This window comes from Antechinus flavipes, chromosome 3 (genome assembly GCF_016432865.1).
Source record: "Antechinus flavipes isolate AdamAnt ecotype Samford, QLD, Australia chromosome 3, AdamAnt_v2, whole genome shotgun sequence".
NCBI classification, from domain to species: Eukaryota; Metazoa; Chordata; class Mammalia; order Dasyuromorphia; family Dasyuridae; genus Antechinus; species Antechinus flavipes.
This window is the reverse complement of record NC_067400.1, coordinates 448,290,217-448,315,556: the sequence shown is the minus strand read 5'-3', so window position 1 is coordinate 448,315,556 and position 25,340 is coordinate 448,290,217. Positions and strand designations below refer to the sequence as shown.

General features: G+C 31.7%; 1 protein-coding gene across 1 annotated transcript in view; it reads left to right on the top strand.

Annotated features, from left to right (window-relative positions):
- The window catches only part of NBEA (neurobeachin), a 754,131-nt gene that overhangs the window by 233,796 nt on the left and 494,995 nt on the right, over positions 1-25,340 (top strand). The window contains exon 30 of the mRNA XM_051986470.1: positions 21,732-22,170. Within this exon, the coding sequence (XP_051842430.1) occupies positions 21,732-22,170 (439 nt within the window). The remainder of the gene's footprint in view (positions 1-21,731; positions 22,171-25,340) is intronic.

Below are 25,340 nucleotides of genomic sequence, written 5' to 3'. Positions count from 1 at the left end.
AGACTCTTCCAGCACCTTTTTTTTTTTTGGTTGAGGCAATTGAGGTTAAAAGACTTGCCCAGAGTCACATAGCTAGGAAGTGTTAAGTGTCTGAGATCAAATTTGAACTCAGGTTCTCCTGACTTCAGGGCTGGTGCTCTATCCATGTACCACCTAGCTGCCCCCAATCACCTTTTGAAAGATATCTTGGTATGAGTATTCCCGGAAATATTATTGCCAAATTCCAGAGCTTCTAGGTCAAGGAGGAGATTTTGCAAATCGTCAGAAAGAAACAATTCAAATATCATTCAGTCACAGTTAGGATAGTTCAAGATTAAAGGATTTCTTAGAAATCCTACCTATTCTGGTAAACATAGAACTCAGCATTGCAATTAAGAATCACAACCTGTAATGTTCTTCTCTAAAATATAATGTTCTCTGGGTGTAAGTTTCTTGAGGGGTTTCTGGGAGCAGCCTTCCTTTCAGTTCAGTTCAATAATCATCCCAAATGAAGTCAGGAGCTAAAAGTTCAGATCCTTTATTACCTCCTTCAAAGTAGCCCGGTTATCTTTCTTAGAGACCTATCTCTCTCCTTGGTTCCGATAGCTCTTGCCACCAGTTCTTTATCTCTTCCAGCTTCAGCCTCTTTTCTTCCCAGTTTCTCCAGCCAGCACAAAGATGGAAGTTGGAATGAATCTGACTCCCGCTTCTGAGAGAGTGTGCTTGTGGGCTTTTGTGGGCTTGTGGAAGCTCCTCCTTATATATGCTCTCTTAAAAGTGTGAACTCTAATAAGTACTAAGTACATAAGCATTGTCTCTATCAATTCAGTGACTTAGCACCTTGTTTCAAGTTTTGGCCCATAACAACCACCTACCCAGCAAAATTGAATATAATTTTTACATTGAAAAATTGTATGAATAATGAAATAGAGGACTTTCAAACATTCTTGATGAAAAAAAATTAGGGTTGAATACAAAACTTGATTTTCAAATACTAGATTCAAGAGAAGCACAGAAAAGTAATCAGAAAAGAGAAATTATATAGTAAGTTTAAACTTTTTATATTTCAACATGATGAGATGATACTTGTAACTCCTAAGAACTTTCTCTATATTAAGACATTTAGGAACATACATAGAGGGTACAGGTATAAGTTTATTACAATTGGATAATTTTTTTTTTTTAATTTTGTCTACAGTAAATTTATTTTATGTTTTTTTATTATAACTTTTTTATTGACAGAGCCCATGCCTGGGTAATTTTTTAAACAACATTGTCCCTTGCACTCACTTCTGTTCCGACTTTTCCCCTCCCTCCCTTCACCCTCTCCCCCAGATGGCAAGCAGTCCTATACAAGTTAAATATGTCACAGTGGGATAATATTTTTTTTTAAAATTAATTGGGGGGGAAAGAAGGATGCACTAAGGGAAAGGAAAAAGGCAGAGGTAGAGTGGGTAAATTATTTTCCTTAAAAAGAGGCACAAAGGTGTTTTTACAGTGGAGGGGAAGATGGGAACAGTAGGTGAGGAAGTACCTGAACCTTAGCTCCAAATTGGAATTGGCTTCAAAAGGAATGGCATACATACTCAAGTGGATATAAAAATATACCTTACCCATATGGGAAAGTAGAAGAGTTAGTAAATAAAAAGAGGGGGCTAATGGATGGGACTACAGATTGGGAGAGGCAGTAGTCAAAAGAAAAACACATCTGAAGATAGTCTGAATGGAGGAATGAGGGAGAGAAGGAGAGAGAGAGAGAATAATATGTAGGGAACTATACAGTAACTATAGACATGAAAAAATGTTTATAATAAGTTTCTCCAATAAATTATTTCTCAGATATGTAGAGAATCTAGTCAAAATTTTAAAAATCAGAGCCATTCTTCAATTTATAAATGGTCAAAATATGTAAATTGGCACTTTTCAGATGAAGTGATTAAAGTACGTTAGCTTAGTAAAATACAAATTAAAACAACTCTTAGGTACTATTTCCACCTATAAGATTGGCTAATATGACAGAACAGGAAAAGGACAAATGTGAGAATTAATGGGGAAAATTGGAATAGTTGTGTGTTGTTGATGGAGTGAGTTTAGCATCAAAATGGAGAGCAATTTGGAACTATACCCAAAGGGCTATAAAATTATATACCCTTTGACCCAGTATCACTAGTGGTACCACTAGGTCTGAACTTGAAGACATTTAAAAGAAAAAAAAAGGAAAAGGATCCATATGTACAAAAATATTATAGCAGCTTTAATTTATGCTAGTAAAGAACTGAAAATTTAGGGGATTGATTTGGTCGTCCTGATGCCAGGGCTGGTGCTCTATTCACTGAACCATCTAGCTGTTCTACGTCCATTAATTGGGGAATGACTGAATAAGTTGTGTTATATGATTGTGATAGAATACTATTATTATAGCATAAAAAACGATGAGCAGGATACTCTCAGAAAAACTCATTCAAAAACTGATTCAAAATGAAATGAGTCAAACCAGAATGTTTTATATAGCAACATCAATATTATAGAACTACCAACTGTGAATGACTTAGCTATTTTCAGCTATAATATAATGATCCAAAATTGTTTCAAAAGACTTAATGATGAAAAATTCTGTCCATCACCAAAGAAAGAAGTAATGGAGGTCAAGTGCAGATAGAAGCATAGTTTTTTTCTTAGCCTTATTTTTCTTCTTTTTTTTTCCATGTGAGTTTTCTTTCTCAACCAATATGGAAATATGTTTTGCATGAATGCACATATGTAAACTATATGATATTGTTTGTCTAATCAATGATGGACTAGTGGAAAGAAGGAAGAATTTTGAACTCAAAATTTTAAAAACAAATGTTTAAAATTATTTTTACATGAATTAGGAAAAAATGTAATAACCCTTTTTTGTAGTAGCAAAGTATTGTGAACAAAGTAGAGGTCATTTGATTAGGGATGACTAAGAAAAGTAGTAGTACATGAACGTAGTATATTATTTCATCATAAAAATATGATGAATATGGTAACTACGGGGAAGTATAGTTATGAAGTGATTCAAAGTGAAGTAGGCAGATATATAGAAAGACAATGAGTCAAACAGAATCACAGATCCAGGAGCTCAAGTTCTTTTGGATAACATGCAAACTACTATATGCATACAGCATACAAGTAATTTCAGAAGGATGTCCTAACAATAAAGGTGCAAGAGGATGAATCAGGAAAGGCCCTTTAAAAAGACAATTTGTGCTGAGTATTGACAAAAGCCAGGAAACCCAGAAGATAAGAAGGGGCAAAAACTAAACTGAATAATTTATATTTCGTTTTGGAGGTGATAAGAGGATAGTAGGGAGTTATTGAAGGTTCTGGACTATCAAAGTCATACCCTTGTTCTATCAGAAGAATATTTTAGCTGTAATATAGGTAATAGATTGAAAAGGGAAGAGACTTGAAGGAGGCATCCACTTAAGAGTCTCTTGTGATAATCTGGGCAAGAGATAATAAAGATAGTTCCTTTCCAAAGAGCGAAATGAAGGGAGAAGAGTTAGATTTTTATGGAGATAGTAAGTTCTAATTTAAACTTTTTGAATTTTTTCTTTAGTTTTCCCCCCTTTTTATGTATAATTTAGGTTATTAAAAGAAATGCAAAATAAGAAAAATTGCAGAATAGAAAAAAGAAAAGGAAAATAAAAACAAACCATTTTCATTTTGCCGCAGAACACGTGGAAGGAGTCAAAATATTTAACAATAAATTTCCATTTCAAGAAAGCATATATAATTACAGAAAAAATTATATTCACCAGTGTCCATCTTTTCTTTGCTTCTTTGTAGGTTATTCTTTTGTTTTCTATTGCAAGCTTTGTACTTTATTCTTTTTCCCTCTTTCATCCTCCCTTTTTTCTTTATTTAACATTTTTATTGTCCCCAATTACATGTAAAATAATTTTTATATTTGTTTTTCAAACTTTGATTTCCAGATTTTCTCGCTATCTTCCCATTCCCCCTCATTCAGAAAGCACAAGTGAAGTTATGCAAAACATTTCCATAGTCATGTTGTAAAAGAAGATAATAGATCTCTTCTCTTACCCTCCACTTCCCCCCACTAAAAACCGTCAAGAAAAATAGTTTTTTTTAAAGTGTGCTTCAATCTGTTTTCAGTTCTTTCTCTAGGTATAGATACTTTTTATAAGTTCTTCATAGTAGTCTTGGATTATTGTAGTGTTGAGAATAGCAAAGTCGAACATAGTTGTTTTTACCATTACATTCATACATTAACATCACCATCTAGTGGCCTTTTATGATATTGTCACTAAATCGAACCATATTGTCAACAGCTATTTAATTATTGATTGCCTATTGTATGTAAACATAATTAAATGTTGTGGGAGATAGAAAGAAACTTAAGAATATTCATTATCCTGAAAAAGCTTAAAGTCCTTTGGAGAGATCAGATGATTTTCATCCATCAGATGATTTTCATCCATCAGATGATATCCACACATTCATGTAACTTTTTTTTTTTTTTTTTTTTTTTTTTAATTCATGTAACTTTTTACTCAGAGCACATACCTCCTACAAAGTATTCTGGTTCTGAATTGACAAAGATTCAGAATCCATGCTGACGAAGGAGGTAAAAGGTGGGTCCGTCTTTTAACTGCTTCTCTAGTTCACTTGTTCCACTATGGAATAACTTAAAAAAAATCTCAAATAAATTTTAGGTTTGATTTCTATCTGTGGTCACCTTTTAAAAGGTGCATTATGGTGTTTTATATAAAAAGTGCTCATTGTTCGTTTATATAAGGTTTGTTTTTCTAAAACTGAAAAATTATAAAAGCACATAAGATTCATCGGCATGTTTGTATCTACAAATACAAAAACATAAAACAGCATTTTGCCACATGCATCATGTATTCCCTAAAGGTAAAGACATCTTCTGAGTATTGCTAAAATAAATAAATCTCTTTCATCTCAGATCAGCATTGTCTGATTAGCTTATAAGGTTTCGTTCTCCTGGCCAGACATAGCTTGGCTCATTTTTCATAATATAAAATTAGCAAAAATTTATAAGAATATTATATATAAACTAAAAACCATGAAGATCTTTCAATGAATATTTTTAAGTGTTTAAGATAAAAAGAAAATGCTATTTATTCCTTATCATTACAATTGGATTTTAAACTTTGGTTTGTTTTCTAATACTGACATTTGGTTCGCTCTCTGCCAGGTTTGCTCAGGCTGTAGAGGGCAGAATCAGATCAAGTAATAACGTGTAGTCCAGTTTGACTATTTTTTTTTTTAAAGGGGGGAATAGTGAGAAATAAGCTAATAAACATGAGTTTGAGCCAGATTATGAAACACCTTGAATGCCAGAGTAAGGACTATTTTTTAAAATTCATTACATATTAGAGAGCAGGTTACTGTTTTTATATAGAGAAATGATATCATTATAATTGCCCATTAGGAAGCAAAGAGGGGAACAAGAGAAGGACTGAAATCAGCCAGCTTCCATTTCCCCCTTATGAAACAGACACTTTTGACTTTTTAAGACTAGCTGAGTTCATACAAAAAGCAAATCTATAACCTGGTTTCCTTTAGTTCTCAAAATTGGAAACTTGCATTTGAGTCAGCATTGGAATGCTCTTAGGAAAATTAAGACCTAAAAAAAAAATTCCCTATTAAAAATCATTATAAACCAACAAAAACTGGATACATACATGAATATAACATGTGAAGACTAAGAAATAATGCTTCTATACACTAATGCTCAATTGAGTACATGTGTACCTTAAACTTAAAATTTTTTAGGAATAAATTCCTTTTAATGGCTGAATAGAGGCGGACTTAAGGCAAATGGCTGATTTTCCCAGTGGCTGCAACAATGTGATTCAGAATAGATGGCAACAACTATGATTAAGGTACAAGCCTCTTTGAGGGGACCATTTCTTTGGTCGAGCAAGAGGAAGATAACACAGAGTTCACATGATTCCATCATTAATTATTAGGAATAATGTTGCCTAGATCACTGACTTGTGTATCCTCCATGTACTTGGGTTGAGAACCATCCCAAAACAAGCTACTCCGATATTAGATTTCTTTTCAGGGTTTCTTTCCTTAGTTGAATAGAAGATAGGAAACATGTCTTACCAAGTGTGTCTTTTAAAAAATAGGTTTTTACTTTTTATTTTTCCCCAATTGTGTTTAAAACAATTCTTAACATTTGTTTTTAAAATTTGGGGTTTCTAAATTCTCTCCATCCCTTCCCTCCCCACCCCTCAGCTAGTAAACAATTTTATATTGTTTATCCATGTGTAATCATGCAAAACATACTTCCATATTAGTCATGTTATTAAAAACAAAAAACAAAACCTCCTTTCCCCATCTCCCCCAAGTGATAAAAGTATGCTTTGATTTGCATTTAGACTCCATTAGTCCTTTCTGTGGAGTCACTTGGAATTTTCTTGGGTCACTACATTGAAAAAGAGAGAAAAAGCTCAGTTATTCACAGCTGATCATCATACAATATTACCGATACTGGTTTCCCTGTTCTCCTGGTTTTGCTCACTTCATTTAAATTTAGAATTTTTCAGAAAGCATTTGCTTGCTCATCATTTCTTTTATAGTACAATACTATTCCATTATAATTATATATTACAATTGTTCAGCCATTCCCTAAATGATGGGCATCAAATATGTCTTTAAAATAAAATCCAGTTTGTTGACATTCTAGCTTTGATTACTGTATTTTTTAAAAATTGTGCAAAAAGTCCTGAAGGAGGTCATAGGATAATTTGATTATTGCTAGTGGCTAAAGCCTTTGAGATGTGTGTACATCCTTAGGGAAGGAAGAACTTGTTAGAGATTTAGGGCATATAATTTATAGCATGCAACTGAGGTTGAAGACACTGATTTTGTCACTGGATGATTCTTGTCAGCATTTATATTGCCTTGCCTGCCTGCTTTCACAAGCCAGTACTTCTGTGATCACTTCCTTCTCTGTGTGAATATTAAACATAACCATTGATCTTATTCTGAATGGGCTATATTACAAACTACAGAGAACTTAACATAACAAACCTACAAAGAAGTGAATATAGAAACCTGAAGGACCACTGAGATTACATAAATTCATCAATTCATTGTTAAGAGATTTTTTTTCATCTTCTTTTTTCCCTCCTCCTCCTCCTCCCTTTTTTCTTCTTTTCCTTACTTTATAGATGAGGAATTATAAGGCAGACGGGTTAAATGACTTATTTAGTGTGACACATTTGACAAGTATTTGAGGTTGAATTTGAATTGTGGGACTTCCTGATTCCAGATTTAGCATGCTATCCACTGTACCACCTAATTTCCTCTAAATCTTTTATCACCTCTATCTGGAGCTACTCTCACCCTTGATCTTAACCTAAACTTTGACCCTAGATCGGACCCCATTATCTGCTTGTTCTCATTTGACTACAGGAATTCATGAAAAACATCCAATGTTCATTACAAACTTAAAATAATCTTACATCATTGGGCTTTTACTGGTTCTTTCTATCTCTTACTATTAGCTAGGTAGCAAGATACATACCAGCAGCCTGAATTTTACTGAGTCAGGCATTTAATTAACTTTGACAGACTACTTAATCTTTCTCAGCTTCCATTTTCTCATATGTAAAATGAGCATGATGTTAGCACCTACCACATAGGATTGTTTTGAGGAGTAAAAACTACATACAAACTTCTGTTCAAGCTTCAATACTATAATCATCATCACCATCATCTCTATCTATGTCTTACCTTCCCCACCTATTCTACAAAAACTATTTCTCAGATCCTGTAATATTCCCTTCGAATGCTTAGCCACGTGATTTATTGAAAAGAATAAGGTCATCAGGTTATAGTTACCTTACTTTTCCTTTTGTAAAGTACTAAACCTTTGCTTTTTTTCTTCCATTCATTTCTCTTTCCCTTCAGTCCAAAGGATGAGCTGCCATACTTTCTTGCCAAATTTCTCCCCTGTTAGCAAGATGGAGTAGAAAGATTACAGGATTTGGAATCAAAAATCTTGGGTTCTAGTCCATGTTCTCTGATTTATAAAAGCTATGGTCATAAGTAAATCTCTTTGGGATATAAGCCCAGTAGTAACACTGCTAGATCAAAGGGTCTGCACACTTGAGCATAGTTCCAAATTGCTCTCCAGGATGACTGGATGTGTTCACAATTCCACCAACAGTGTATCAGTGTCCCAGTTTTCCCACATCCCCTCCAACATTCAACATTATCTTTCAGTCATTCTAGCCAAACTGACAGGTGTGTAGTGGTATCTCAGTCAAACTCTCTTTCTTACCTTCTAAAAGAATAGTATATGCTGGGGCAGCTATATAGCACAGTGAATAGAACACCGACCCTGAAGTCAGGAGGACCTGAATTCAAATCTGGACACAGACACTTAATACTTCCTAGCTATGTAACCCTGGGCAAGTCACTTAACCCCAGTTGACTCAGGGAAAAAAAAAAAAAAAAGTGGTAATATGCTCACTACCTCTATTTCCTCACTGATTTTTCAATCTTTTGTAGTGTGGCTTCTCTTTTTGGAATATGTTTGAATAAAACTAGTATCTGATAAGGTAACCAATCACATCTTAAATCCCAAATTCAATGACTAATTCTTAGCCTTAATTCTCTGTTTTTATGCCTTGTTATACACTGTTAATTATAGCTTCTTCATTATTCTCCACTCTTGGATTCTTTTACTTTATTTCTTTCTTCAACTTATTTCTATCTTTTACACTTCATTCTGCTTATCTTTCCAGTTTGTTTGTTTTTTAACGTGGAAGTCTTCTATTATTCTATCTTTTCTACCACAATATTCCCTCTCTTTTGGTAACTTTTTTCCACAACTAATTTTAATTATCACCTGTATGTAGGTGATTTCCAAATCATCCCTGCATTCAGCCTTTCCTTGGAAGCTAGTCTCACATCTCCATTGGTCTGCTGGATGTCTCAAACTGAATGTGCTGTTCAAACCTTAAACTTAACAATTACCTACATTTTGTCCACGCTTCTAACTTCCATATTTCTACTCATGGCAATACCATTTTAGTCAACATGCCTTTGATCTTTAGAGTCATCTCTGTCAATTTCCTCCTCTTTATTCCTTAGGCAATTCATTGTCTAATTTCATTCAGTTTTCTTTGACAGTGTCTCTCACATCTGTCACTTCCTTTTCATTTTTCCTTGCCTCCTTATCTTACCTAGGTAACTGCTTTCTAATTGGTCTCCTTAGTCCCACTCTTTCTTTTCCATTCCATCATTTTTTAATCTTAAAGATATCTTACTAAATTTAAGGGTAATCTCAGTTCTACTCTACAAAAATTTAAGAACCAACCCTACCCCGCCAAAGCCTCATAATGTAAGAGACTTCATGTTCTCTATTTAGCCTGTTGCTTTTCATAATAGCCATTGCTTTCTATAATCTGAATCATCTGCTTTTTCCAAATTTACATTGTTATTTTTCTCTATATACTTCAGTCAAAACCATTTTTTCCTGATGTAATTCTGCCTCCATGCACTTTTTATGTTGTTGCATATATATCAGAATGATTTTCCATCTCTTTCCTTTGCCCAGTAGAAAAAAAAAATCAACTTATAAGTCCCCACTTAGAAATATCTTCTGTAGAGTATTTCTTGATTCTACCCATCTTGAAGTAACCTTTCCCTTCTTGATTTTCTTATGTTGCTGTGAATTATCTATGTTGTAATAACCCATCACCTAATTAATATCATAGCTATTAGTTTCTTTTACTTAATAGGTTTCAGCTATGTGGCACTAAAAACCAATTTATTTTTAAAACTTTCATAGTCTCAATTTCTAATACACTGGCATTTCACATAATAAATCTTTAATAAAATACTTAATGGAATTGAGTTGAATCTCCTGAAAATCCTGGAAATCCTTCAAAATATTCTTTATTTCTCTCTCTTTCAAAGAAACAATCTTCTTCAAACTTCTCAGACCAGGAACAATCCCTGCATTGATATTAATTTCTTTGCCTCCAAGAACTTCTCAAATTCTTTATTATTCTCTAGAATTTTGTTTAAAGTTTAGATTTGAAACTCCTTAAAAATAGAAACTGTGATTGATTTTTGTATTGGTCAGCATGTGTGAACATATTGACTTGTGATTCTTTTCTGTGATTAAAGCCTGTTAATAAGAATGTAAGACAAGTTGTGGCTGGAAAGAATTGTTAAGCCCCCAAAGTAATCAGGATTCCATTTTTTAAAAAAAGCTTATATTACCATTAAAAAATTATTCCAGGATATTACAATAATTTTTTAAACTTGTAAATGATTCCCACTATGTAGGTATGATAATTCTCCTTTAGGTGAAATGCATTGAGCAAGTCATTTGAAATCTTCTCTTCCTTTTGCTTTGAATATTCAAAACTTAGTGACTAGAAGGCATGTATGTATGCATTTGTATTGTGAACCTCAATTTATCCTAGGAACTAAGCAAAATTGCTTTAAAATGATAATTGTCTTTATAATGTGAGTCTTTTCCCTTAGATATAAATACAATATGTACATCACTCAAAATTTAAATTTGTGGAGGCTTTGGTTACATAAAAGATTTGCTGTGTTTAAAGAAGAATTTTTGTTTGGCATGAGGCATTTATGTTGCCTGATTGTTTTTCTCTTTGTGTCAGTAGCTATATTTTTTTGTGATTTCCAGCTAGGTGAGAAAATGAAGTTCTTAAAATTTTGGTATAGAGTCCCATTTGCCCTTTACCACATTTGGTAGTTTGGGGCAAAAGAAAAGTCAGTCAACAAGCATTTGCTAAACTTAATAGGTTAGGGGTATAACACTGGGTACAACAGAGGCAAAAATGTAGTTCCTTCAAGGAGCTTACATTATAATGGAGAAAAAATTAGTACAATTCAGTTTCTAAGAAATTCTTTAGCATTGAATTAAAAAGTCTGAGATTAAACTAGCATTTTATTGTTTTCCTCTGTAGTATGTACCTAAATTTTCATTTTACTGTTTTTACAGTGTGTAACTATTTCTTTAAATTATTTGTCTTTTTTTTTTTTTTTTTTTTCATTTTTACTCACATTTTCAAAGTTTGGACTTCCTAGAAAGGTTGATTTGAAATCCCAAGTATAGAAATGGAGAGAATACTTTGGTGATAATTCCTTCTTTTATTTTGACTTTCTTAGGTATTTTTTTTTTTTTTGCCTTTGTGAATTTATTTTAAAAATTAAATTGAGTTAAATCTTTAAAAATATCTTAAAGAACAGAAAAATAATTTTTAAAGTTGCCTGATTTTTATTTCCTATTATTCCTGTGAAGACATTTTGGAAAACAGCTAGTTGAGTAACTTAATAGGTAATAAATAGTGAAAAACACTTCATAAATTACAGTAAAACAAGATATTTTTAGGAAGAAATGTGATAGATTAGGTCACCATGTAGACACCATGTCATTTACTGAATTTAAGCTCATATTTTCCCCTAAAAGTATTAGACATACTCATTAGATGCAATGAAAAACAGTAAGAGAACAAAGCATCTGGCAACCAACTGCCTGTTTCTGACAAGGTTAAAATCACTCAGACTAGTAATGTTCCTGTTTTGTATACGGACATGGCCTATTGCAACAGAAACTGATGAGAACTGTTGAAAATTTACAAGCCTACTGTCATTGTTATAACATGCACAGATGTAATCAGTTATACTTTTGCTGCTGTTGTTGCTTAACTTCCCATTCAAATGAATTGGATTAAACACTCACCGTTCTTTAATATTATAAATATTTCATACATTTCTATATTTCATACTAGAAAGGTTAAAGAAAGTCTTTTTAATTGAAAGCAAAATTGGAAGCACATCCTTTATAATTTCAAATTCTACAAAAATGCTAATAAAATTAATGTATTAAGATAGGTAAGAAAATCAATAAAAAATTTTGGTAGTTCTTTGCATTCTAAAATACTTTATTATTATTTCTGATGAAAATCTTTATGTAAATGTTTTAGTTTAATATGTATTTATTTTCATTGAAATACTATTAACTCATTATTTTCCTGACTTGATATTATTTGTTGAATTAAGGTAATATATAATTAATATTTTTTAAGTTTATATAAGCATATATTTTAAAAGTGATTTTTCAAAGTGAGATAGCTCTCACTTAGAATTTATTTTCTGTTTACTGTAACTAATATTTTTTGCATTGTACATTTTATATACAAAGAATTGAATTTATACATACATATATCTGTATCAGTCAGTCAGTAATTACTTATTAAATACCTACTCTGTCTCAAATACTGTACTAAGCACTGGGAAATACAAAAAGAGGCAAAAAAAAAAAAAAAAAAAAAAAAAACCAGTTCCTGCCCTTAAGAAGTTCACAGTGTAATGGGGAAGAAAATAAACAAATATACAAGCTATATAAAGGGAAAATAAGAAATAATTAGCAGAGGGAAAACCTTAGAATTGAGAAGTTGGACTATATGGGTACAGAATATATATTAGAATTAACACTTTTATTTAGAACCCACCATACTTTTAAGGTAGAGAAGATCATCTTTATCCATAAAAAGATCTTTCCCCAAGAGTTAAAGAAACATTAAATCAAATATTTTGAGGTATCTTTATTACTAACCAATTCCTTCCATTTTTTGATGTAACAAAATTCTATTCTCATGTTTTTCTTACTTTGAAAACATACTATAAATAGTCACAAATTCTTAGATACCCTGCTAAAATAAAAGTAAGTTTCTAAAATTTAGTCCATAAATCAGCCAAATTCAGAGTAAAGGCTAGTGTGGACCATATGCTCTCTAATAATTAAAGGGAAGTATGTGTGTACATAAATACTTAATTTTGCTCAGCTTGTTTTGTAGACTTGTAATAATTATAACAATGTACTTTATATATATATATATATATATATATATATATATATATATATATATATATATATATATATATGATAAAAACATTAAGGAAGATAAAGAAAAGATAAAGATATAAATAGATGTGTTTTTTTATGAAATCATCAGCTAAATAATATTTCAAATAGACGTGATCAATTTAAATTTAAATTTAATTTATTTATTCTGTCATTTATTTTGATTTCATTGTTTTTTTCTGTTTATCTTACTAGGCAATACCTTTTTTTTTTTTTTTTTTTTTTTTGAAAGATGATGTTCTTTTATGTTGTATATTACGATACAAGAAACTCTTAATTTATTCTTGGAACATTTAGAGTACAGATTTTAGTGAAATAATTTTAGTTGATTGATGTTTCTAGTAGTTAGGTCCAAACATTATATCATGACCTCATAGTAATGACTGGGTTTCTTTTTCTTTTCTTTTTATTTCTTTAATGATACTTTATTTTTCCACATACATGTAAAGATAGTTTTCAATATTTTTCCGTCTCTCCTCTCTCCTTCCTTCCCAAGACAGCAAGCAATTTGATATAGTCTAAATGTATGCAGTTCTTTTATAAATATTTCCATAATTCTCAAGATCAAAAAGGATTTTTAAAAAGGATAAAAACAAAAACAAAAAACAACTGTAATGTTCTCTCTAAAATGTAATTTTCTCTTGTTGGGGTTTTCTTGCGGTCTCTGGAGGCAGCCTTATTTTCAGTTCAGTAATCATCACACGAGTACAGCCAGGGGGTAAAGTCCATATCCTTTATTGTCTCTTTCCAAGTCTTGTCTCCTTTCCTGCACCCAGTTAACTTTCTTAGAGGACTATCTCTCTCCTTGGTTCTGAGAGCTTGAGCTCCCTCCTGCCTTCTCTGCCTTCTGAATGAATCTCCATGACTGAATCCTGGCTGAGGCTCTGAGAGTTTCTAGTGCGCTTGTATGTGTGGCCCTGAGAGGTTCTTGCTTATATGCCCCACACTTGAGTACAAACCAATCGTTATATCACTAGGAAACCATTATTTGTTGTAGGATTAGATCAATGCTAAACTAGATTTAACCATATTCTCCTCAATTCCACTTAGTACCTTGTTTCAAGTTCTGGCCCATAATATCTCCTGTGGGATTAAATCAGTCATACTGAACTATGCTAAATTAGATAACTGTTGTCTCTATCAATTCCACTGTCTTAGTACCTTGTAAAAATCCTTTGTTTCAAGTTCAGAGTTCTGGCCCATAACAAATAGCAAAGGTAAACACTATGCTTTGATCCACATTCAGTTTCCATAGTTTTTCTCTCTGGATGTGGATGGCACTTTCCGTCACAATTCTATTGGAATTGCCTTGAATCACTTCAGTATAGAAAAGAGCCAAGTCCATCATAGTTGATTATCACATTATCTTGTTGCTGTAGATAATGTTCTTTCAGTTCTACTCACTTCACTTAGCATCAGTTCATGTAAGTCTCTCCAGGCCTTTCTAAAATCATCTTGCTAATCGTTATCGTTTCTTATAAAACAATAATATTCCATTACACTCATATACCATAACTTTTTCAGCATCCACCCAGTTTCTAGGTTCTTACCACTACAAAAAAAGGATTGCTACAATATTTTTGTACATGTGATCCCTTTCTCCCTTTTATGATCTCTTTGGAAAACAGACCTGGTAGAGACACTGCTGGATCAATGGATATGCACAATTTAGTTCTAAATTGCTGTGCAGAATGCTTGGATCATTACATAACTCCACCAACAATGCATTAATGTTCCAGTTTTCCCATATCCCCTATAACATTTATCACCATCTTTTCTTATTATCTTAATCAGTCTGAGAAGTCTGATGTGGTATCTCAGTTGTCTTAATTTGCATTTCTGTAATCACTTGTGATTTAGAGCATTTTTTCATGTGACTAGAAATGGTTTTAATTTCTTTGTCTGAAAATTGTCTGTCCATATCCTTTGATGACTGGTTTTTTTTTAAGAACTGACAGTTGTAGCACCTTTACGTCCCCAAATCTTCTTTATGAATGGATTAAGGGAACCAGTCAGAGAAAATTTATGTAGTGTTCCAGAGCTGATAGAATAACCATGAATCAAGATTTCTAACTTCATGTGATGTTCCCAAACATCCTATCCACTTGAGTGGTAAAGTAGCATAGTCTTGTGGGAAGGTAGCTTGTTTGAAGACATATAGGATTTTTATTTGAGACTTGGTTTGACGCTTACTATACCACCTCTCTTTCTGCTTCCTCAGGTATATTTTTGAACCTTAATTTATCCAATTGTCAAGTGGAGTAAGTGTTTTATAAACAGAAGATTTGTGCAATTGTGAGGACTTGTTAGTATTTTTATTTATAGAAATCACAGAAATGAGAATGAAAATTTCTCTTTTTCCATATCTAAGATTTAGTCACTGAATACAGATTTTATTTTATTTTATTTTTATTTTTTTATTTATTGTTCACTATGTCCATTGTGAACTGGATGTAATGAGATAAGTTGTCTCAACTGAAAGACATGATAGAAATATCTTCAGGTCTATTTTTTTATTTTATTTCTTATGCCAAGGGATAGTCTTTTTTGTTGTTGTTGTTGTTGTTCTAGTAAAAGAAGTATTAGCTATTTAGAAGTTATTTTTTCATATTTTAGTTCTTCAATATAAGATTTTTAAGTTACAGTATTTGATGCTGTAATATCAGGAGGTAGGTGGTTTGGGATGTTGCTGGGGTTTTTTTTTTTTTTTTTGTTGTTGTTGTTGTTTTTTACTTTAGGAAGAGTACTTATAAAGAAACGAAAAATAGTAAATAAATTTATACACCTTTTAGTTGAATATGGACAAAGAAGCTTATAAGCTGCTTTTTCTTGATTTTAATCATAAAGTGTTTTCTTATGCAATTGTCATAATATTGTAATAAGACACAAACCTAGAATCTGTGTGAAAAGGTAAAAGTTAAGGATGAAGATAGAATTTGTTTTTCCTCTTCTCATCATCATTAGAACCTTTTCAATCCCATATTTCTTTTCATAAGAAGTTTTTAACTTTTATTTAAAGTATGATGTTTTTTCTTCTTAGTCTAGTGTAATATAGAAGTCTTTTCAGAAAAATGCAAAGAATTCCAAAATAAAATTATTTTGCATGCATCAATGAATAAAATGATAGTATATGAATTGATTTGATATAAAATTATACAAATTTTTATATAACTAGAGACTGAGTAAAATCAAGTAGATTTTCTAATTAAAATAAATGAGTAAGTTAAATAAATTTAATTCTGTCTTTCCTTTTCCTTCATTTTTAATTAGAAATTTGTTTTTGTTTTGGTAATTCATTTTGGCTACACATAGACATGATTATCATGATTGAGCATAAGCATTGAAGTGAAACTATGCCCCTTCTCTCTCCCTCAGTGACTTTAATTATCACTTTCTACAGTGTTAAACTAATTCATTCCTTAAAATGCCCTGCAACTCTGCAATCATTGTTTTCTGTGTCAATAAAGAAGGATGCAAAGCAGAGATTTTGGCATCAGTAACAGCAAATATACCCTGCATCAACATTGTTGTTCCAGTAATCATTCTTACTCAAGTTTTAAACTTATTTCTCTATGTTTCTTTGCTTTACAAGAGAAAAAAAAAATAGGTGAATTGTTGCTGTTGCCACTCTTTCTTCCTTTTCAGTGTTGTCAGTGTTGTTTCTTTCTTTCAACCTCCTTACCTCTTTTTTTCTCTTTTTTTTAGGCTTACTAATACCATATTCTCATACTTAGTTTGATCATCTACTTTACTACCCAAAGTCCCAAACTCTGTAATTTAGAAAACTAAATTTCTATCAAAATACATTTACTGGTGATTCTATACTTTTTTATCTTTGGTGATGGAATTGAGATAGGAGTAGCTTAATAACTGTCACCAAGATTGTGTATCTGTTGATTTTATGCTGTCAATCATTTCATGGATGCTAAAAGCTGTGTCAAATTATTCTATTTTTTTTTTTAATAATCACTATATCTAGATCAACCATAGCTATTAAAGAAACCAGCTATTTATGGGCAAATTACAAAAAAAAAAAAATTTGTTCTTAGCACATTTTGGCCAAATTTTTAATTTGTTTTTTATCTTAATTGTGAAGTGTAGTTGTAAGATAATAAGATAATTTATGTTTTAATTTTTTTCATATTCATTTTCCCCAATTATATGTTAAACAAATTTCAAACTTTTTTTTTAAGTTTTGGGGTCCAAAAACAGTCCGATTTTATACATGGGCAATCATGTAAAACATATCTATGTTAGTTATGTTGTACAAGATTTGTACAAGAACACAAAGAAGGAAAGAAAGGAAGTATGAATTATTGTGCTTTAGTCTGTGTTGATTCAATATCAGTTATTTCTCTTGAGCTAGATAGCCTGCTTCATCATGAGGTCTTTAGGATTGTCTTGAATCATTGTATGGCTAATAGCTAAGTCATTCACAATTCTTCATTATACAGTATTGCTTTCTATTGTGCACGGTATTCTCCTCATTCTGCTCACTTTATTTGCAAGTCTTAAACAGGTTTTTCTGAAATTATTCTACTTGTCATTTCTTTTAGCACAGTAACATTCTATCATAATCATGTACCACAGCTCATTCAGCTGTGGCTATCCCCTTGATTTCCAATTCTTAACCACCAGAAAAAGAGCTACTATGAATGTTTTTGTACAAATATGTCCTTTTCCCAGTTTAAAAAATATCTTTTTGAGATACAGAACTAGCAGTGGTATTGTTGGATCAAAAGTTATGCACAATTGTACAGCCCTTTGGTCAGAGTTCTAAATTGCTTTCTAGAATGGTTGGATCAATTCACAACGCTACTGAGTTGTGTCCCAGTTTTCCTATATTCCCTTCAAGATATATCATTTTCCTTCTTTGTCATATTAGTCATTCTGACAGGGTTGAGTCAGTTTTATTTTAATTTTCATATCTCTAATCAATAATGATTTAGAGCATTTTTCATATGACTATAGATAGCTTTGATTTCTTCATATGAAAATTGCATATTCATAACCTTGGATCATTTATCAATTAGGGAATGATAAACAAGTACTTATTAAGGACATCTATATACTAGCCATTGAGCTATAAACTGTAGAGCAAATGAAGATAGTCTGAAAAGGGAAAACATTAACATTAGAGGGGGTGGAGAAGTGGAATGAACAGGGATGGCCTCTGGAAAAAGGTTGGTTTTAACCTAACTTTTTGTAAAAGCCAAAGATACTTATAGATATAGGGATAAGAGGGCAAAGAATTGCAGGCAGAGAGGACAGTGAAGGCAAATGCACAGAGATGAGAGACAGTGTCATATTGAAGGAAACATAGTCTAGATAGTTGTAAATATGTAGAAGAAGGTAAAGTTTAAGAAGGCTGGAAATGTATGATACAAGACCTAGTTTATGAAGAGTTTTAGTGACAAACAAAAGTTTTTATTTGGCCTTAGAGGGAAAAAAAAAAAAGGCATTTGAACTGTTTGACCAAAGTAGTGATATAGTCAGACTTATGTTTTAGAAAAACCATCTTGGAAGTTTAGTGTAGGATGAATTAGATTGATAAGGAAAACAGAAGTTTTTTGCAGTAGTCCTGGTAAATGGTGATGAAGTTCTGAAAGTATGATATAGCTGTATGAGTAGCCGAGAATATTAGATGTTGTGAAGACAGAAATGACAATTTGTCAATGGAATGGCTATGTGTAATGACCAAGGAATAGAGAATGACACCAAGATTGTAGCTCTGAGTGACCTAGAAGATAATAGTAACTTAGAGAGTGATAGTGAATTTCAAAAGGAGAGGGTTTTTGGGAAAAGGTGAGTTCTCTTTCAAACATATTGAGTTTGAAATACTCAACATTCAGTTTCATGTGTTCAAGAAGAATTTGGAAATATCTAACTATAGTTCAGTCAAGACATTATGGCAGCTGATATAGTTTTATGGTTTATGTGCATAGTGATGATAATTGAAACCATGGTAGCTGATAATATCAAGAAAATAGAATAGAATGAAGAGTCCAAGAATAGAGACTTAGGCTTTATAAATTTGAAAATATTTTCTTTATCTTTGAATACTACTGCTATTTGAGTGGTATAGAATTAAGCACAGGCTTATAAGGTACTCTGCTGGGCATTACCTGACAAAGTAACCTTCAATCATTGACAATTTCCTTTTGACTTTGACTGTCTAGCAATTTTAATTTATTATTATCTAATTTGTGGCCAATTTAATTAGAATGTTGACTTGCAAAAGGGGGATAATGTGTAAAAAAAATCTAGAGAAGTAGATTGAAAATGAGAGTATGAGAAGATTAAACAAAAAAAAAATTAAGATTTATTTTAGAAAACAAGGGAGACATGGTCATGTTTTTGGTCCTTGGGAAAGTACATAGTTGATAAGCAAAAATGGGAGATAAGAAAGAAAATATAAGGGACGAGTTCTCAAATCTTTGGAGGTAATAATAGGAATGACACAGAGGGTTTAAGTTTTGGTAGAAAGAACTGAACCTCTTCGTTAGTGAAGGGACCAAAGGAAGACCAAATAAGAGATTATTTTAAGAATTTTTGACATATATAGTTGGCAGTGAAGAAGGAGATCAAATTTCTCTCTTTTCAGTGAAATAAGAAGATTCTGCTAGAAGAACACTAAGCTTCTCATTTTGTGTGTTTTCTCTCTCCCTTTCCACTCCTTTCCTCTTGCTCTTGTTGGATTATCCTGTTGGATTATGAACTTCTTTAGGCCATAAACTATTTTATGCCTTTTTTTTTTAATCCTTAGAGTTTAGGATAGTGCCTGGCATTTAATAGGTGCTTATTAAATATTTATTGACTCTAACATTCTTTTTATTTTAAAAACATGTTTATTCATTATTTATTCATTTTTTTATATGTTTGTTTATTTGTTTTGCTGAGGCACTTGAGGTTAAGTGACTTGCCCCAGGGTCACACAGCCAGGAAATGTTAAATGTCTGAGGCCAGATTTGTACACAGGTCCTCATGACTTCAGGAGTGGTGCTCTATCCACTAGACCAACTAGCTGCCCTCTGACATTCTTTTAAAAGGAGAAATAACCATTACAGGAAATGTATTATATTAGACCAGACATTCTTTTAAAAGGAGAAATAACCATTACAGGGAATGTATTAGACCACCTTCTGTAAAGTGAGTATGTGAGGATCTATGTCTTCTTGGATAAATGTAAATTTAAGAAGTTAATCCCTAACTTAGACTAAAGAGCCTTATCCAGTATCAGAGATCCTGGAGTCCTGGCACTAGCATTTATTACCTGTGTGATGTGGACAAGCCATTTAAGCTTTCCATTTCTGTTATTTCATCTTTTGAATCATGGGGTTGGATTAGAACATCTTCAAGGTTCCTTCCAACTCTAAATTCATGATCTATTTCATAAAAAGTATGTTACATATATTTCCATATCCTTATCTGTGGCTGGTCTTCCCAAAAGTATATAAATTTGATAACTGAAATCTTGCAAATTAACTTGGGGTTTACTGAATAGATTTCCTTTCTAAGGACCCTGCTTTAAACGAGATTACTGCCTCTCATTGATTGGCTTACAACAGGTCTCAAACCAGCCTCACGTGATCATTGTTTAGGTTCTGATGGCTGAGTGAGAGTAAATAACAATTGTTTCTGATTTGACTGGGAAAACCTGAGTGTCTTCCCCCTCAGGTTGATTTTTTTTGGTTGACTAGGTAGAAAGAGGCTATTCTTTGGCTCATTTAATTATTTATCTTTAATTACTGAATGGATTTTGCCTCAGAGAAACACCTTAGCTTAAAAAGGACTAGGTCTTCCAGTGTATTGGGGATATTTCCATTTGTCCTTATGTGTATCTTGCCACTGATTCTAGACTGATCTGGAGGAGAGATGACTGCACAACTCTGCCTCATTTAAATCCAATTCACTTGCAAGTCATCTCATCACCCTCCTAATGTTTGTATGTTTTCTTCCAGAAGAAAAGACAAACATTAACTAATTCATGGATTCATAGTTCTCATTCCACCTACTTCTAATCTAGTATAAGCATTTTTAAACTTATAAATGTAAGTTTATTGTTATATAGGTTTTACTATCTTGAACAGGCACTTTTATTACATTTGAATGTTTTTTTCATATCTTTCACATGGTTCAGTTTTTAAAGAAATATAACTTGATAGGTTTTTAAATAATTTTAGCAAAATATCAGGAATTCAGTTGTAATTGTGATAGTAAAGTAACTAATAATCAAAGAAAACATTAACATAGTAAATTCTAATAAACTGTTATTAAAAAGTATCATAAATGATATTTCCTAATGCTTTTTTAAAGTATTGATTTTCTTGTCCAGCTGATGTGCTAAATGAGTATTTCCTATATAATTGGATATTTATCACATGGAATATTTTTATATTTTTAAAAGTAATTTTATAACCATATATTATTGTTATTTACTACTTAGTACATTTTTTGACTCATTGTTATTTAATAATCAGCAATTTTATAAAAAATGTTTAAAAACTGATTCTGATGAAGAAAAAGGCCCACAGCACACTTTTATATATAATCTATATATTATTGACATTTTTCCATACTTTCTTAAGTGTAAACAATGGAAGCAATTATACTTCGCTTGCAATATTTGCAAATTCCTCAAGATATAAATTTTTATATTGAAAATGTAATGGTCAGTTTTCAGGAGTTGTTTTGAGATGCCTCCTACTTCATTGTAATGTAGAAGTATTAAAATATTCAAATTTACATAAATCACTGGTAGAATTTATTTAATTTCTTAAACATTTTATACCTACTTCTTTGAATACAGAAACTCCAGCTACATTTCAGGATAACATGAAAGAAAAAGACACACCAACCCCTGGTGAAGAGATTCAGCTGGAAAGTTCAATTCCTCATACAGATTCAGGAATTGGAGAGGAACAGATACCTAGCATCTTGAATGGAGCAGAACTAGAGACTAGTGCAGGTCCTGATGCCATGAGTGAATTATTATCTACTTTGTCTTCTGAGGTGAAAAAATCACAAGAAAGCTTAACTGAGAGTCCTAATGAAATGCTCAAGCCTGCACCATCCATATCTAGCATCAGCCAAACCAAAGGCATTAATGTCAAGGAAATACTAAAAAGCCTTGTAGCTGCCCCTGTTGAAATTCCAGAATGTGGTCCTGACCCTATCCCTTACCCAGATCCTGCATTGAAGAGGGAAACCCATGCTATTCTTCCTATGCAGTTTCATTCCTTTGACAGGTATGTACTGAGCTTATTATTCATATTATTATAAGTATACATGTGTAATTAGATCATTAAACCTTCAAAAATATTTGGAATCTGATATTTAAGTGATAATTAATTAGAAATTAAGTCTAAGAGTGTTTTGTAATTACATAATTCAGAGCATTATAATTGAATTGAGGTCATCAAATTGAGAGAACCAACTTGATTAATTTTAGAATTTCATTGAAAGCAATTTTATAATTTAATAATTTTTTATTTATAATATCCTTAAAGAATACAAGCCAGTATGATTTGAGTAGAAAATATTGAACTGGGCAGGAAACTTAGATTTTATATTAGGTTCCTCTGATTTATGCTTTTACTCAGACAATAGCCCTGGGCCCCTGCTTCCTCACCTGTAAAATGAACAAAGTGATATGCAGTCTAGTTTCTAAGATTCATAGGTTTTATGAAAATATCATAGTAGACAACTACCCAGATATTTAGAGATTACATTTCAAGTTTAAATGTTCAAATGTGAATTCACACAAGTAAAGAGGAACAGAAGCTTTTGTGATTTTCTCATGTAGATACGCTTCATTGAAATATAAATTTCATTGTAAGGTATAAGATTATTTTTTTGCCAGATTTCTAAAACACCTAAGAAGAACGAAAAAATCTCAAGTAACTAGATTAGAAAATTCTTAAGAGTTGACAATGTGTTGAAATGATTCAAGAATATTTATAGTTATTTTTATTTTATTCAGAAGGAAAACATCTTTCTCTAAACCCATGGAAAATAAAAGGAAATAATAATTCATGAAAATGAAATAAGAATTTTGACCTGACATAACTTTCCATGTCAGTAATTTAAGAGAATGCACGTGTAGAGGAAAATTAAAAAAAAAAAAAAAAGTTATACTGTAAAATACTTTACTAGCATGAATGATATACATTTACAAGAATTAAAAAATGTATCACATTGGCATGTGAATCAAATCATTATCATTGAAGTTTGAAAGTACTTTTTTATCCAAAGAAATAAAATGTTTGAAAGTGACTAGTTTAAATGGGAATTGATTTATTTGTTTTAGTGAAGAAAAAAAATGATCCAAGAATTAATAAAATGACATTGAAAATGTAGAAAGAATAGAAAACCATAATTATACACCAATAAATTTTATCTCAGATAGATTTAGAAACTTATTTTAAGAAAGTTAATTCTCTTCTAAATTTCATAGTAAATTTCTACTTTAGCCTGCTTATTGAGAAAACTGTACTTTTCTGCTTGTCAACTGATTTATAATGATTTTAGAAAAATATTTTGTTATAATTTTTTTTAAAAATATCATACAAATATATGTAATGTTTATGTAAACAGTGATTTTGGCAAATATTTTGTGAGGATAGATTATATGTCCTGTGTGATTTCAAATTTTTATTATTTCATATATTTTGAGAAATGATTTAGGGAACAAGGAAATTCTATCTTGTTAACTTTTCTTGGCATGTTGGTGTTTTGTTTTTATTATAATTTTGAAAACAATGTTAATCACTTTTAGCAAAATGTACAAAGAATAACTGGACTTGTAAAAACTAAGAATTTTAAGAGGATTCATGCTAGTTAAAATTGATTTTGTTGGGTAACATGATGAATATTGAAAAGAACTTATACTTTTTTAAGGAGAAAGTATCTTAATAGTTACAAATTTGAGTTTAGATTGATAATAACTACTCTAGTATCCTAGTATTCTATTATACAGGGTTTTTTTTTTTAACTTTAAGCCAAGAATAATGATAAAACAATGACATGTCTTTTCAAAATGTAATATATACTTCCATTAAAATAAAAAAGCCATTATTTTTAAACTTTTACATAATGGTTTATTTTTAAAATCATCATCATGGGGCTAAAATTTTCATAAAAGGCTTCCATGTCAAGGGTTATTGAAATTCTTTTAAGAGAAGCCAAATCAAATATAGAATAAGTAGGAATATATTAATAATTTTTATATATTTTAATATGGATTTCAATTAGAATAATTTTATCTTCTAATTTTATCCTGACTAAAGATTAAGATTTCACTAAATAATTCCCAGTAACATCAAGTTTTTTAAAAATCACAAAACTTTTATGTTGTTCTAAGTAACACCTAGAAATATGTAAAGGAGTGCATTTGTTTTTTTAAAATGTACAAGTAGGAGTGATGTAGCAGAACACAAAGCATTTTCTAAGTCATTTTAGGAAAAGGGACTGTATAGTTAATATATGCAGGAGCTGAAGTACTATCAAATGTAAATGATGAGGTGATATTGATGAAAGGAGGGGATTGAGGTCTCGGGGGGCGCTGATGAAGGATTGAACAGAAGCGGCCTTGCTCTGCACGTAACTCAAGTCTGTCGTCTTCACTGCTCAAAGCCATAATGGGAGGTGGCAGTCTGAAATGAGTTGCCACGGCAAAGAGTATTATTTTTGAAATGCTTTCACACAAATCACTAGGCCCTGCATACAACTTAGTTTCATGCTTTAATGTCATCAGGAGGCACAAATTGGTGTGTCTAATTGTTTGCCACCTGCCAGCAAAATGAGCTGCCAGCCAGCCAGACGGGTTTGATTGTCTGTCAGCCATTCAATAGATTGAGAGTGACAACATCAAAAATTTCACTTCAAACTCCGAAGCTCTGAGCAGCTTTTCAGAGACCTCTTCCCCACAAGTGCTTCTGGACAACTGCATTTTTCAATTAGATTTCAGTATATTGCTGCCTTCTGCCTCATCTGTCTTAAGGTAGATGTAATTACATTATGAGCTATATAAACAGATTTGAGACACTAGAGTCTGAAATCTAAGTTATGACATGTCTTTTGACGTCAGATTGAATTCCTTGAAAATAGGATTTAAGAGGTGAACGATTTTAGAACCAAATTTCTGAATTGTACTAGTTTGATACAGAGAATTATAATAGAGCTGACCCTGCTAATAACCCATTTTTCATTCTTATCTTCATTTGGAATATATAAAATAACTATTCCAAGTACATGAATTATATTTCATAATATTATTTGAAAATCCTTATGGAAAGCACTCAGGACATTTCTTTAAAAAAAAAAAAAAAAAAGCTTTTCCAGCTCTGCTGAAAAGTTTATACCAGCTTCCATATATTGTTATCAGTCTTGTTTTCTGGGGCAAAACAATTATAATTCC